This window comes from Squalius cephalus (genome assembly GCF_949319135.1).
Source record: "Squalius cephalus genome assembly, chromosome: 17".
Lineage (NCBI taxonomy): Eukaryota > Metazoa > Chordata > Actinopteri > Cypriniformes > Leuciscidae > Squalius > Squalius cephalus.
The window spans coordinates 16,558,892-16,575,162 of record NC_137138.1 but is presented as its reverse complement, the minus strand read 5'-3'; the positions used below and the strand labels follow the sequence as shown (position 1 = coordinate 16,575,162).

The 16,271-nt window shown below is 37.7% G+C and overlaps 1 protein-coding gene across 6 annotated transcripts in view; it reads left to right on the top strand.

Annotated features, from left to right (window-relative positions):
- The window catches only part of ncam1a (neural cell adhesion molecule 1a), a 227,534-nt gene that overhangs the window by 164,423 nt on the left and 46,840 nt on the right, over positions 1–16,271 (top strand). For 3 of the 6 annotated variants that reach the window (XM_079846615.1, XM_079846613.1, XM_079846614.1), the window contains exon 9: positions 10,007–10,036. The exons of the other annotated variants lie outside the window; for them this stretch is intronic. In XM_079846615.1, the coding sequence (XP_079702741.1) occupies positions 10,007–10,036 (30 nt within the window). The remainder of the gene's footprint in view (positions 1–10,006; positions 10,037–16,271) is intronic. 6 annotated transcript variants of the gene reach the window in all.

Here is a 16,271-nt window from a genome sequence, read left to right as displayed (position 1 = left end):
TCTAGAGGTTTCAAAACAACACCATACACATTTTTAGGAGTTCTCCTGATTTCTGTAGGCCTATGTTAGTGAGTAAAATACTTTTTATGTCTCAGAAGCAGCAGGCTCACCAGCGCTCGGGCTCTCTGCCACTACGCTCTGCTGGAGTCTGAACTTCTCTGATTTAGTCAAGCAGGCTATCTAATTAACAGCCTCAAAATACTCCATTTTAGTTCATATTTCATCATTGTACAGCGAGCAGGATTCATCGACAGCTGCTAAAAGCTCTTACTGCTTCTCAGCCTGATGGGGAGCCCCCAACCACTTCAAACTTTCTTTCCTCTTCCTCTCTCTCAGAAAAAAACTATCCTACATATCCAGTCATAGTTAGGGAAATGTGAGGTTGTTGTTAGTGGGTTTCGGCCCAGTAGGCAGTTGTGAAGTCCAGGCATGTTTACAAGTCTCTGAAGCCTCAAATCTTTTTTTTGGTAATACTTAAACGGAGTGTCTTTTTACACTTAGTGCAAATAGCCCGCCTTGTTGGCAGAGGCTATTTACACTAACTCCGCACACTGACGTCTGGTTGGGCCACACAAAATTACGGAAGACGCTGCATTGTCAACAGTCGCAATAGCGTTCAGGAAAGATGCGTGGCAGAAAGTTTTGATGTAAATCGACCCGAGTTTGAATGCGCCTTTTGCTCGCTCTCACTCTACTCCCTTTTCCCATCACATATCAGATCGGAAAGGCATTTATTTTCAATAAAAATTAAGAAAGTATTGGCAAAGTGGATATATAGTGTCTAACGTGTGTTTAATAATAAAGTGTTTAGGGTTAGGTGTAGTTATAGGGAGGGCTTTATTGTCAATTTAATAATTTTAATTAACATTAACATAATAATTTACACTCTATGTTTTTGCATACCGTGTAATGTACAACAACACTGAGGTGCAAATAGTATCTGCCACTATTTATAAGTATAAACAGCATCTAACTTTTTACACTTATTGCAATGAAAATACTGCTATTTTTACATAGTGTAAATAGAATCTATTGCTTCTTGCACTTAGTGTAAATAGAATCTATTGCTATTTAAACTTAGTATAAATATCATGTATAGCTAAGAAAATATGCTACTTTCACTTTGTGTAAATAGACGCTGCCATACTTTAATTATACTGTATGCATCAAATCCACAAGGCATCATGCGAATCATTCCTTACATACTGTACAATCCTTCATGTATTATTAGAAAATGCCACTGGTAACCCTGTTTATATGCCAGCAATACTTGGGAAGCGACCGGTTTTCTCTCCTCCTGCTGGTGGGCTACGTTGTGTAGGTGGACTATGAAAAAGCACCTTATGTTTACGTGTACATCTGGTTCACTATGAAGATGATATTTGACAATAGCCCACCAGATTGCATCCTTCCTTGTGTTTGCATTGTATTATCTCGTGCTAGTCAAGCCAATATTCATAGCTGTCAAAGAAAAAAAAGAATTCCAGCTGTACAATGAAGGCTTTCTTCGTTTATGATAATTTTTATTGTTGGTCCTCCACTCAGAATGCCAGATGGATATGCTTTTTTTAAGAAATGATCACAGTCTTGGTTTGTCATGCTGCTCTGAATTGATATTTGACTGTTGTGTGACTTCCATACTTCCCATGAGCGTTTTGCACTTGTAGCAACTTGGTTACAAAAGTGGTTAGATCCATTTGTGAATGTCCACTTAAAGGCCTAATCTTGTAAACAATGTTTGTGTCACGAACTGCTCTGAGACACAAAGGTTGAGGATCCAAATGCAGTTTTATTGAAAGGGTAATCCACAATCGTAGTCTAAAACAGGCAAGAGGTCAGAGCACAGTAAATCAGTCCAATCAAACAAACAAATCCAGAGGGTGAGACAGGAACGGGAAAACCAGGACACAGGCAGATATCAAAAACCAGGAATGTGGAAAACAGAGGAAACGCTCAGAGATGCAGTGTAAACAACTAACAAGACTTCGCAGGGAATGAATGTGAAAACCAGGCTTATATGGGGTGAGCTAAACAAGTTAAAGACATACAGGTGAATGTGATCATGGCTGATTAGTCTGGGCAAAGGATTATGGGAAATGTAGTTTGTGAGGGAATGATGTGTAGTGCCCTCTGGTGGCTCTCAAGGGCACTCTAGCTGGTGACTGTTACAGTTTGATTATGTGATTTAGTTCATTTTGATGTTAGGAAAGGACTTAAACTGTGTTTAAACAAACAAAATCACTTAACCTTTTATTTTAGAACATATTATATGCAACCTGTCTAAGCAGGCCAGTAGCTGCATCCAAGCTTGTCATCGTCAGTAGGTGGATCAGCAAATATGTTCCAAAAAACAACTAAATCAAGTTGGTAGCTAGTATTTTGTTAGGCCATCTTGACCAGCTCTTTGACTAGTTAATATCCAGCTTAGACCATCTAGAAACCAGCTACCATGTTCAAAATTGCAAACTATATTAACCTGGATTTTCATGCAGGGTTTTTTCTAGCAGTTCATTAGTGCTGATATTGTTGATATGCACTCGTCTCTCAACTCATCTACAGGATGCAGTGAATTGAGGCTTTCATTTTCCATTTTCTCATTTTCCTCATTCTTCCAGAAGAATTAAGTGTTAACACTCACAAAATCATTGTTGATCAGGTACTAGCACAACAATTTGCATCAGAAAATATTGTATGAGTGTTCACACATATATGGTGTAAATGGGTTTCACCAAAATGAAAGTTTGCATGAAACGGAGGTTGACGTAATCTTTTCTTCCCTATTTTGACATATATCAGAGTCAAACGGCTTCTTGAACAAGAAAAAATGTATGGCTGGACTTTGATTGATTGGATCGTTGTGGTTTGCTATTGTGATGTCATGTGAGTCATCAGAGAAGAGATGTCATTTCAGAAGGGAGAAGTTATTTTGAATAAATATTATGTGCATGTGAGTGCATATGATTTTTTTTATGATATGCACAGATACATTGATTATAATAAATACAACAATATTCCATACAAATTAAAAAATGTTGATTTTGATGTTATGGTGACTAACAGTAACTGAAAATTGACAAACAACATTAAAACACATAATAAACGAAAAATAAATTCCATAGCTGTTAAAAAACGTCAACTGTCAAAAAATATATGTAAATATGTATAATTCAGTCTCACTGGAGTAAATATTTTCAGCAGTAAAAATATCTATGACCAGTAAATTTTGATCTTTGGCTGATATGGGTCAAAAAATGATACATTTGGAGCCTGTGTATGTATGTGTAAGGGATAATCTACAGCTAGGTGTGCATTGCATGATTTTTATAATTTAGCAATTAAGTAGTGAAGCTATTGTATTGACAAAAGTTGCAGTGCAACATTGTCAACGAGTTTCAGTGCTTCTGTATTTTTCTGTGTTCGCTGACTGGAACTACCTGTGCATTCAACAATTCCAACCAATGAGAATCGAGTATTCAGACAGATCGTGCTATATGTATGCTTGTATCTTTTGATGGCCGCCCGAGGATTGCCTTAAAGTGAAATGTGCAGGCAGTGTGTAATGAGGCGTACCTTAAGTCAATGGGGCCTCATCACCGCTTTCAATAAATGAAATGCGTGATATGTAATAGTAAGTGTGATCTGTGGTTATTGTCACGTAATGCATAGTCCGAACAGCTTATATAACAGGAACACCACCAATGTAAAATAATTTCCATTGATTTTTTTGCTATATCTAAATAGGTCCTCGGATAGGCAAGAGAGCCTCAATGAGAACAGCCTGTAATCTGTGAATGCGTCCTCGCTAGTGCTTCGAGCTAGAGTGAACGCATCATGTATACGTGCAAATGATCGATCAGTGTCAGTGCACTCGTCCACATTCATGGTACTAGTAATGTGTATTATATGTAGGCTAGCTAGTTTATATTGCAATGCTTAATATTGGAAACAACCCAGTAATTTCATTAAACATCTTACTTTTGTGTATTTAAGACAGGTTGGAGGTTATCTTAACTTTGAGATGTTTTTTACAATTATTTTTAAGAACATTCCTTTCAGGAATATGAAGCACATCTTAAGAAAAAAGGATAAGAACATTCTTAAGAAAAGATTTTGGGAATACAAAATATTCTTATATTTTTCTAAGTTAGAAAATGAGAAGAAAATAGCAGTTAAGAAGAATTTTATTCTCAAGAATGTTTCGTGAATCTTGCCCCAGGGCCTTTAGTAGGTGAGCTGGTGTGTTAATATGGATTGATGAGTCATAAGTATGTCTGCAGTCTACTTAAATCCTCTGTCTCTAATATGTGTCCTGTATTCCCAACCACAAATTTCCAGCATCTGAATAAGTCAGAAATGCACAGAAACCTCAGAGAAGTCAGAAAGCTGTGACTACCAAATGAGCCATGTCTGAGTCGGACTGGAACAGATTGGTCTCCCCTGAACACTAAGAGAAACTACATCATGGAAGATTCTCTGTCTGCTTTTTGTTCTGCCTGTTGGATGAAATGAGAGTTCACAAAGATGTCACTTTCTGACAGAAGAGGCACATTTTTGATTATTCATCCAGAAGGAAAGGCCATTAAAGGAATAGCTAAATTAAAAATTAAAATTCTGTTATCATTTGCTCACCCTCACATTGTTCCAAACCTGTACGCTGTTTGGTTTATCAGCTGAACACGAAATTAGAACTTTGATTCATTTTTCCATACATCGAGAGTTCATAGTGACCACATCAGCCAAGCTCCTAAACAGACCTAATACACAATAAAATAATGACTGAAATTGCTATAACAGACCTCAGTGCAAGTCATTATGCACTGATAATTGTCATATTCACTGCACCTCGAGAGCAGCTTTTAAATCAAATATGGCACCAACACTGTAAATGTTTCTTGAGCATTAAATCAGGATTTTAGAATGATTTCTGAAGGATCAAGTGACACTGATGACTTCTGAAAATTCAGCTTTGCCATCACAGGAAAAGATTACATTTTAAAATCGGGGGGAAAAGCTCATTTAAGTTGTAATAATATTTCACAATATTACAGTTTTTACTGTATTTTGATCAAACAAATGCAGCCTTGGTGAGCATAATAGGCTAATATCTATAGAAGCTTCTTAAACAATCTTATAAAAAAAATGACAGCTGTAGTCACTATGAACTGCCATTGTATCGGTAAAAAAAATGTGTAAGAAGAAAATTATTTGTTTGTGTTGTACAGAAATAAGCAACAGCAAATGGGTTTGGAACGACATGAGAGTGAGTAAAAAAAAGACAAAATTTGAATGAACTATCTCGTAAAAACAATAGTTACTCAGTGTTATGCATTGAAAATCACATGAGTCAAGGGACTTAACATTAAATGAAGATGAGGACTTCTGTGGAGTCGCTGTCCCTTCATTTATAATTTAAGCCGCTCTCTCTGGGACCTAGTGAGCTGTCCTTGACACAGCTACTGTATGAATCATACAATCAAAAGAGGCATTTCAGGGCTGCTAGCTTATTGTGGAGTCCAGTGCCAAGCTGCCCTTTCTCTAAGGATAGTTTCTTAATGGCACCCCTGCTGATCTGAGGTCAGTACGGTCCATGCTATGCCCTGCTAATGCTTTAAGCAGACTACCCTGTGTCTATGCACTCAGAACCATTAACACGCACCCCTGCCGGGATAACCATGTTGCAGAAGCACCTGCAAAAAAACCTTTTAAGATTTGTTATTTCTCTTATGTGACTTCGAAAGTTTATTTTCATGGACAGATAATCTTGCTGCTCTTTACAGATCAGTGTCATCCCGAGGCTGTTTATATGCATGCAGAGAGTAATAAGACAGAGGTTCTGTTTTAAAGGTCAACAGGAGAGTTCGTGAACAGGATTGTTTTTTAAGAGAAGGGGGTCGACCTGCCAAGATAGCAGAAGCAGGTGCCAAACTCAAGGTTTTAACCTCCTGTAACCTTTTGACAAGCTGTCATTGAGCAAGTGATTAAATCAATAGAGGAATAAAGGATGTCAAGCCACTGTAAAACAAGAGTGGCCTGTGAATTCAGATGGGCTTGTTGTAGGAACTAAGGTTTAGTTGTCTAACACTATGTCAGTCATATTTTCAAGTGTCATTTGCTGTAGTTTGACCCCGGAGTCGGATGATATGCTACTGTCTGATGCATATTTGACAAAAAATGGCTAGCACTTACTCTATCTCGCAAGTTCTTCTGTTCTTTTTTTTTTCTTTACAGTTTTCTATGCAAGCCCGTTACCACCTTAAAAAAAAAAAAAGTGATAAGTGAAATAAGTTTTTTTTTTTTTTTAAAGTGATAATGAGATAAATATTAAATCAAGTCACATTTGTGAAATATAGGGTCAGATTTACTAACAGCTTTCTCCAGTGCAAACCCTCTTTAAGACTACTGTCAGGATTTACTAAAGACATGCAGTGTACAATTAGCGCTGAAAAGGCGTGGTCTGCGGCTGATCTAATTGAATATGCATTTATTAGAGTTTCTCTTTCAGACGCAAAATTTATGGGAGGAGAGTATTTAAATGAATCATGCAAGGGGATTTATTAAGGTTTGCGCTTGTCAATTTATTGATATTTGTGCTATTATTTACCACCCAAAAAAGCATGTCTTAAACCAGATGCTAATTGGCGCCGCTTTTGGTAGATTGCATTGGTCTTCTTGGGAATCATTATGGATCATTATGGAAATGATCCGACTGCATCTGTGTTCTTTAATTTGCACGTCGTCAGTAGATCACGCGCAGAACTTTCCACTGCCATCTGCGCTTTTTTTTCCCTTTCTGCGCTCTCATGCTAATTTGTCCTGTTTAGTAAATTTGTCCCAAAAAAGACATATTGTGAAAAATAAAGTCACTATTAGAGCACAAATTCTGAGTATGTGACACCACATTTGGCTACACGCCACTTCACTTTCCCTTTAACTTTCAATTAGGAGAAATAGTTAATAAATACAATTTTACTCTGAGGTGGAAACAGGCTTTCATAGTTTTTCATGCATTTATGCACATTTTTCCTGTCAACTGTGATCACTTCAGATATCAATCAAACTATTTCATCTAGTCTAAGTGGGCTGTACTTTGTCAGAATAAGCTGCAAAGTTGACCAGACAGATGCAGTTATCCAAAGTATGGCTACACGAGACTACTTTTAACTGTCATCCGACAAACGACTCAATTGATTCACTTGAGACAAAGACCTAAGTGGTTTAAAAAATGCTGTGCTTTGTTCAAGTGAAACTAACTGTTTTAAATATTTACCTGGAACTCAGCAGACTACAGTAGTTTCTTTAATCACAAATTATTCTGCTTGATCAGTGTCAGATTTCATAATGAATCCTGAAATCCCACTTATCTGCGACAGATTTCCAAACTGTGTGATTAGCGGTTGAAATAATAGAATGCTGCCTTCATGATGAGCAAGCTTTCATGGAATCGTTGTCATTCTGTCATAAGTCAAATGGGTAGGTTGTCTGCTATTCATGTCTGTTTGATTTATCAGTGGTTGGAGTCACGTCCTCAACAGCCTCTATTGTGAGTCATGCAAATTCTCGGCGATGCAATTCCAGATGGCAACGTCATTGATTGATTTCTGGTTAACAAATGAGTGGAAGGTATAAAAACCTTCACTGAAAACTACTCATCACTGTCCCGTTCAAAGAATACAGGGATCTATGTTGTCAAATGGAAGAATGACTCTCGTTAAGGCTCAAAGCTGCTGCCTGTGACTTATGGGACATAGACGAAATGAATGAGGTGATCACAGTTAGCATCACAGGCAGTAGATCTTGGACATATTGCTTTGGTGTCAAGGTGTGCATCATTTCAAATGTATTCCTATTGTGTTATTAATTATTGATGGACTGCCATTATTGCTGTGGCATTTTGATGGATTGTGGGGGGATGGGGGGGGGGGGGTCTGACCTTTCTTATTAACAAGATCATACGCATGTCACCTGGATGTTTGAGCATCCACTCATGTTTGAGTCATAATATGATTTACTTGCCTGCAAATGGCCTATATGTGTCCTTTTCTATCCAGTATGATTGTTGTTCAGATTAAAAAATAAATTGGCACACTTGATGTTTTGACTATGTGCCTCTCGTCGTGTGTGACACAAGGTTAGTTCAAGGTCATATATATACATGGGCAACAAGAAATGCATCGGGGGCAAGAAAAAAATCAAGTTTTTTGTAAATGCATCAGCAAATTATTCACTGAAACTTTTAGCAAACGAGTTTGAGTTTGCTTGTTACTTGTTTATTTACCTTCTTGTTTATTTACTCATGTATTTAATAATTTACTTAAAGCCCCCTGTGGTGAAAACAAGAGGCGGGGCTAATTTGCATATTCATAGAACCACGTATACCTAATGAGGCAAGGATGTAGAGTTACATTTAAGCTATTTTAAGGGATGAAGAAAACTCGTTTAAATATGTAATTTTGGGCGATCAAAGATGAGTTTTAAGGGATAAAATGATTGACTACAGGGGGACTTTAATTTATTATCTCAGGAAATGACGCACACAAAATGTGAGTCATTGTCCATCATTTTGCGAGCAACTGGTGATAAAGAAAAACGCCATGTCGCAATATTCAAAACATTTTTCCATTTTAAACAATGATGGCGAGCCAGTGGATATCATATCACGCCAGCAATGTGCAATCTTTGTGTGAGAGTTATGCTGGTGAAGAAGTCTCAAACCACAGTCAATTATTCACTACAGAAACTGTAAGTAAAAATCTGACGCTGCATTAACAGCGCATATTCTCTCAGAGACCATAGGAGATTAATCAAATTGACTTTCTTGAAATGTTGAAATATTTCTCTTGTGGTCCATAGTGAAAAAAATGTGATTTTAATAAATCGAGAAGCATTCGTGTTGAAGTTGTTTTTGATGAAGAGCTAATCTAACTAATCTTTTTATCCTCGCAGTGTGTCGGTTATATGGTGATGCACTATGAAATTATTGTATTAATTTTAGTATTAATTTAATAATACACGTAGCCTAATAATAATTAGGTAACACTTTACAATAAGGTTCATTAGTTAACATTAGTTAATGTATTAAGTAACATGAACTAACAATGAGCAATACATTTGTGACAGTATTTATTAATCTTTGTTAATGTTAGTTAAAGTCATTGACTGTTCATGTTAGTTCACACTCAGTGCATTAACTTATGTTAACAAATACAATTTTTGATTTAATAATGTATTAGTAAATGTTTAAATTAATATGAACTAAAATTAATAAATGCTGCGAAGTATTGTTTATTCTTAGTTCATGTTAACTAGATAGTTAACTAATGAACCTTATTGTAAAGTGTTACAAATAATTATTATTATTTTTTAATAAATAATCATGCACTACGCCACTGTGAAGGGTTAAACGGCATCAACGGCACCACCTGCACGGCATCAAAGACTGTTTTTTTATCCAAATCCACATGAATGGCCCGTTCAATGTTCAGTAGCCTACTGCAATCTCATGGTGTTTCTCATGTGTGTTTTCAGTCGGTGCAAGCAAGAAAAATTTCTTTCACATGATGTGTTCATCGGCAGTCAGGATTAACATAAATAGGTTTCCAACGTTTACTAGACAGTAAACTAGCTTTGAACGAGCCATTCATGTGGATTTGGATCTCGCTATGGACGTGCGCTCTCTGTGAAGGCCTGACTAGCTGATGGCTCACATCGGGAAACTCCATGACAATAAATATGTCGCCCATTTATATATATCATACACACACACATAAACAAATACAAAATAAAAGTCAGTTTATTATTTAGAAGTCTATTGCCTGTGGGTATGGTACAAGTACTAAAACATTTTTTGATTTGATTAAAGTCAAGTTGTCTTTGGAGCTTCACAAGCTGTCTGCTCTGAATAACGTGCATGTGTGATGCCTGTCTAATTGAGCGCCTGCTGATTTTTCTTTTTAAGGCTTTTTCTCATTTCTGTCATGTTTTGCTTTACATGTATCTATCCTCCCAGGCTTCATGGACTCGACCTGAGAAACACAAGGTAGGGCTGCTTCAAACCTAGCCAGGATGCTCACTAATCCTAGAGAAGTCCTTTATCACTCTAGAACATCAAGTGTTGGCTCTCTTTTACCCTCGAAATCCTGTAGACACACACACACACCCACACACATCACATCTGATGAAATGGCATCCCTCGTTTACAATGATTGTCATGTCATTTCTTTTCTTTATAGGCAGCATATTGCTCTTTTTTGGATAGCTTCTATAAACAGAAATTGTGACAATCCTATTGGGTCTTTCTAAGCTGTGAAGTTTTTATTTCTTCTCATTTAGTAGAATAACTGAGCCCTTTTTTTCCCTTTACGAATTCCCCTTGGACAAACTTTCTCAAGGGACTGAGGAAGAAAATAAAGAGAGGGTGTTAAAGCAAGGGCTTCAAGCCTTGAAACATGCCAGGTACTTCTTTAGAGTATGAGCCAACACTCAGTGTTCTCCCATAGACTCAGACAGGGGAATGTAGCAGCACTAAAGGAGACACTAACACAGCTATAACCAAATCCAGCTTCAGACAGCACAAGCTTCTGTTAACATAAATATACTAACCATCACTTATGCCATACTAAAACTCGTACGCCACATGTCAGAAATGAATAACTTAAAAAGTCAACGTGAAACTCAATTTACTTCTGTAATGTGGCGCATTTGTGTTAAACAGGATGCATTTTGTAGACTGTATTTTATCCATTTGTAGTTGGGAAAAGAAGATGCATACCAGACCTTGGGCCCTATCTTGCACCCAGCGCAATTGACTTTGTACACCGACGCATGTTTCATTCCTATTTTGCACCCGCGCAAAGCGCGCTTTTCCCTCCACAGAAGCACGTCGCTAAACTAGGGAATGAACTTGCGCTCCCTGGGCGGTTCAGCGCAAAAAAGGAGGCGTGTTCCGGCGCAAACAATCCCTGGTGCTATTTTACTGTTCCATAAAACAATTGCGCCACTGGCCAGAAAAAACCTAGTCTAAAGTCAGTGGCGCGTTGTTCATTATGCTATTTTAAGGGCGCATGCTTGACCATAATGTATAGCGTGCACAGCGCGCATACACTTTGATTCTCTAATCTACACAGAAGCAGCAGTTTTCATTTTTGCAAATCATATTATTACAAGCGATAGATAGATAGATAGATAGATAGATAGATAGATAGATAGATAGATAGATAGATAGATAGATAGATAGATAGATAGATAGATAGATAGATAGATAGATAGATAGATAGATAGATAGATAGATAGATAGACAATTTATTATAAAAGCATACATCTAGCTTACACATTTACCCACATTATTATATACCTGTTTAACCAAAGCTAATTTGGGTGTGTTTCTCCATCCCAATGTCACTTCTCTCTCTTTTACGGCCGTGACGAGAGCGTTGCTCTCCTCTCCTCCTCTCCTCCTATAATAGCAATACGCCAAGGAAAAAGCGCGTCTGCTCTTAAAGGGAATGTGAGATGTCGCTCTGATTGGTTTATTTCACGTTACGCCCAAACCACACCTATGAATAATGAAGCTACTTCAGACCAACCCATTTTAGATTTGCGCCGGGCGTTTCAGATCGTTAAAATAGGGCCCCAAATGTTTTAGTTAAAATCTTGCCTGGTTAATGGTGAACATCGTCCAAAAGCTTGCATCATCAGTGGAAAGGGAAAATACATTATGATTATTAAGAATAATCATCCACAGTACACCAGGAACTTGCATTAAGAAGAAAGTAAATAGGTTCGTTTTGATTTCATGTTGACTTAAGCTGTAGATGCACAGTATGAGCAAGTGATTGTATTCTTGAATCTGAAATGTTACTCTTTTACTTGCTTTATTCATCTGTCAGAGAGAGAATTCATCTGTGTTCTGCACTGCTGATTAAGAATGATTCAGATGCATATGGATTGTGTGGGAAGGACTGTTTATCTGATCTGCTGAGATGAAAGGCCGCAGTTATGGGATTGCCCACACATCACTTCGTGTTTTTAATCCTCAGGAGTACAGATAAAAAGAAACATGGTTCTTTAAACATGCGCTTTTCCTCTGAGTCAAAGACAAGGAAATGACTGCATCAAGAGTTTTGGAATAGTTAAGAGTTTGCGAGTTAAAGACTAAAAATTCAGTTGTACAATCTTTTTACATTATAAGCACTACTGACTCGAGTGTTGTGTGACTGACAGGCGGCTGCCTTTGAATGTTCATTGCTCGCACATACTGTGCGCGTGCGCTGTGAAGTGCATTCGTGCCTCCACGTAACGCTTCATGCAAGAATGGACAAATGCACTTCTTGTTCATCATGCCGAGGTGTTAATGTAAACACAGTTGTTGGAAATGTCTTTAGTGAATGCATACAGAAGGAACAAAAAAAATTATCTGTGATGTGCCAGAATATCAAATACTTTTGCCTTGAAATGTAAATGGATCTGCCACACTCTTATTATTTTTCTACTATTAATCAGTCACGAACATGAACTGGAAAAAGAGAAAAGCACTGCCTGCTCACAGCTGGATAACTTTAGTAGCTTAATAAACCCTCTACAATCAAACGTGATCACACAGTTAAGCCTAAAAAAGTAACTGTTCTGTTCATTTTTATTACAGACCTGCTTTTCAGACATACTCAAATGGCAGTGAATCAGTTTTAATGTGTTATATCTAATAATCATGCAAGATTATGCTAATCATTTTATATATATGTGTGTGTGTATGTATATATTTCACTTCCATTGATTTCTGCAATTCTGATATTTGCCCTTCTACAAGTTAATATATCATTTCCTCTCTCTAATAGTAAGGATGTCAGTAACCGGTATTTACGTACTACAGTATATGACCTTTTTCTAATTTAATTTTCATTCAATCTTGGAATGTCCATCCTGCTCACTGTCTAGACTTTTACTCCTGCAGACCACCTCAGGGCAACTATTTCTCAACATGTCTTGTATCAATTCAAGCTAGGCCATCTTTATCAAAAGTTCAGATTTATTTTCATCCGCATTTGGACACACTGTGATCCATCTTGTCTGTGCTAGAGTGCTAGCGTGAAATGTGAAGTGCAGGACACCGTTTGACTCGCTTTCCTCACAGACAGTCAGCAACACCTTTTTTAACGTTGTCTCTATGTCAGTGCAGTCATACAAATATGATTGCCATCACCTACTATTTTCTCCTAAGGGAAAATAAAAAAATCCCTTTTTTTCACACAAAAGCCCTTTTAATGTGAGCTCTGGTTTTGATCCACCGTTGGTTGTCTGATCTTTCAGGAAAAACGGATGGGCAGAATGGGGCTTCCTGCGTTCTCTATTAGGCGAGATAAGATACGCACCGGCCCGCGATTGCATTTCTGTGCTGAAACGTAAGCCGAAACGTTCTCTCTCTCCTCGCTGCTGTTTTCTGCTGCATTTGACAACCGACGAGGAGGTAGAGGCACAAAGTGATTTGCCGGAAGCGTTCAAGGTTAACGTTCAAAGAAATCGTGAAGGTTTATATGCAACCAGCCCTACGTACACACATAAAACAGGAGAGTCTCTGCGTATGCTGGCTTACTGTCAATTACTATGCAACGGGAGGGGACTCGCTCGACAGACCTGCATGCTAACAGCCCTCTGAACGTGAGGCACAAGCAGGATGGAATTTATGGTCGAGACCCTGGTTGTTACTTAAAGCACTCAATCCCTCAGATCGTGACTAAGCCACCACACCTTAAATCAAGTTTGGGAATTGATTGGATTTCAGCGCCATGCACACTCCATTCCGCTCGCAGTCAAATTTCTCACTGACCATTGAACAGGCACTTTATAAATGAAGTGCCACTGCAGGTTTCAGAAACGTCTTATTTCCCGGCTGCCTTTTTCATGCTGTCAGGGGACCGTCTGTGGCACTGATGAAAGGTGCACGCTAATGCTCACATTTTGCAGTAGCTTCACTTAGAAAAATGTGAATCATACACTGAGCTGTTTGCAGTCGATGCTCAAAACAGCATTCCATTTTCAATTCAGTATGCATGTACATCCAATAACAAGGTCGTAGCATAGGTAAAACAAAGTACGCTCTGCTAAGCACGGAAAATGTAGAGCTCATCCAGCTCTCGCAGGCTTATTTTATTCATTCTGCTGCATTGAATACTGCTTATGAATGTCAACAATGCTTATTGTTAATATCAAGGTGTGACAGCTACACATTCTTTCTCCCTAAATGTCCTGTAGCTAATGAACGGGATTGAGTATCCATGTGATTATCGTGGCTGTTGGCTTCAGCACAGGAGCAGCTCATGTTTGTTAACTGAGTAATATGGTGTCAGCTGGCATGACTAATAAATCTATTTAAACCTCTCATGGAAGAGGCTGCACTCTCTGATTAACATGGGTCACATTATCCAAGTCAGATGCACTCAGTCAATTAATTTTCTTGTAAATTACATCAGTGTCATTAATCTGTGGATTTCCATTTGATTTCTTCTTTTGAGGTTTACAATGTGGAACCAACACTAATGTACAGTATGTGTAACATATGGTTAGTTGACGCATAACATTCTGCTTTTTGTTTTTAAAGCCATGAACGAATTAGCTCCAAACTATCTCTCTGATCTTTTGAAATTAAATGACTGTGCTAGATCATTGAGGTTATCTCAACAAAGACTGTTGACGGTTCCAAGATCAAGACTGAAGACGAGAGGTGACTGTGCATTTTCTGTTGTTGGTCCAAAACTGTGGAATAGTCTTCCTGTATCTTTAAGACTAATATCCACAGAGTTTGTTTTTAAATAAAGGTTTTTTAAGTTAAAAACCTACCTGTTTTCACTGATTTTGATTTTAATGTTGAATTGTCAAATTGGTGGTTCCGATGTGAACTCCCTTTATCATTTGTTTTGCGGTCGGTTTTGTTTTTAAGATATTTATCCTGTTGTACAGCACAATGGCCAACTACTGTTGCTTTTATTGTGCTATATAAATAAAAGTTGATTGACTGATTGATTGATAACACGTCCATGGACTTTTTTTCAGTCCCATTCAGAAGGTGCTCAACTGTAAATGTGTAGCCAATTAAAACGAGAGCCAAAATAAATATTATATAATTTATAATTATTATAAATATGGAATAATAAATAACCCATATATTAAAAATATTTTAAAAAAATTGCCTCAAGTTGCTTTAAGGTCCATTCACTTTAAGACGGTGAACATGATTTCACCAATACAACATGTTCCTGGATCAGCATCTTTGTTGAGCCTGGAACATCGTTCCTATCAACCAATCAGATTTGAGGAACAAGTTTACAGGTCATAGTTTAGGCTTACAAGCAGGGTTAGGTGCTGTGTTATTCATCTATCATTCCCCTCGGATTTTAGGGATAACTTATGGGTAGGGTTAGGTTAGGTTAGAGCAAAATTTTCAGATGAAATTTCTCCTTATTTATTTTTCACATGTCAAGAAAATGTCATGCTCTTGAGAAAACAACAAATGTAATGTTCTTACATTTCATTTAAAAATAAATAAATAATAATAATAATGTGTGGCATCTTAGTGCTTTAGTTGGAAACTGTATCTTAAAGTAGTTCCTTTAGCTTGTCACCATTTACTTTTTAAACACTTTATTTTGCCTTCACTTCATTTTAAATGGTTATGTGGTGTGACAAATGAAAAGTACAAATATTCCATGTGGTTCTCAATAAGCATGAGGTCATAAAAGCTTTCATGTTTAATAAGCATGAAAGAATTAGCAGGGTAAAGATGTGAATTCGCTCCTTTTGGAAGCTGATCTGAAGGGCCTTTTTAGTTGCTTTTAAAATCTAGTGAAACTACCAAGAAAGCTAGAAAGAAAGGCTTTGAAATGCAAACAACACAGAGCCGCGATGAAGCGCATGCCGTGTTTTCATTGTAACAGCTGGAACTCCTATTGATTGCCGAATTCAAAGCCCCTTCAACCATAGGATCTCTGATCACCATAGTAACCAGAGATGGGCAGCAGAGTAAATGCAGAACGAGCTAAAGAGCATGCGCTCATGTGCGGGATGGAGTCGAGGAGGAAAACTGTTAGCAGATTGTCCCAGCTGTGCTGTTTAAATAGGCTTTGAGGAGAAAAGGCTTTAAATTGGCCCCTGCTGTGTGGTCCACTTCATTATTGATCCCTGCCTCACTGTCTCCCAAAATACCCCCCTGAGCCCAAAGACAGAGGCTGAAACAAAGAAATACCGTCCCTCTTCCATTCAACTGGCGTCTGTAGTTGTGTGAA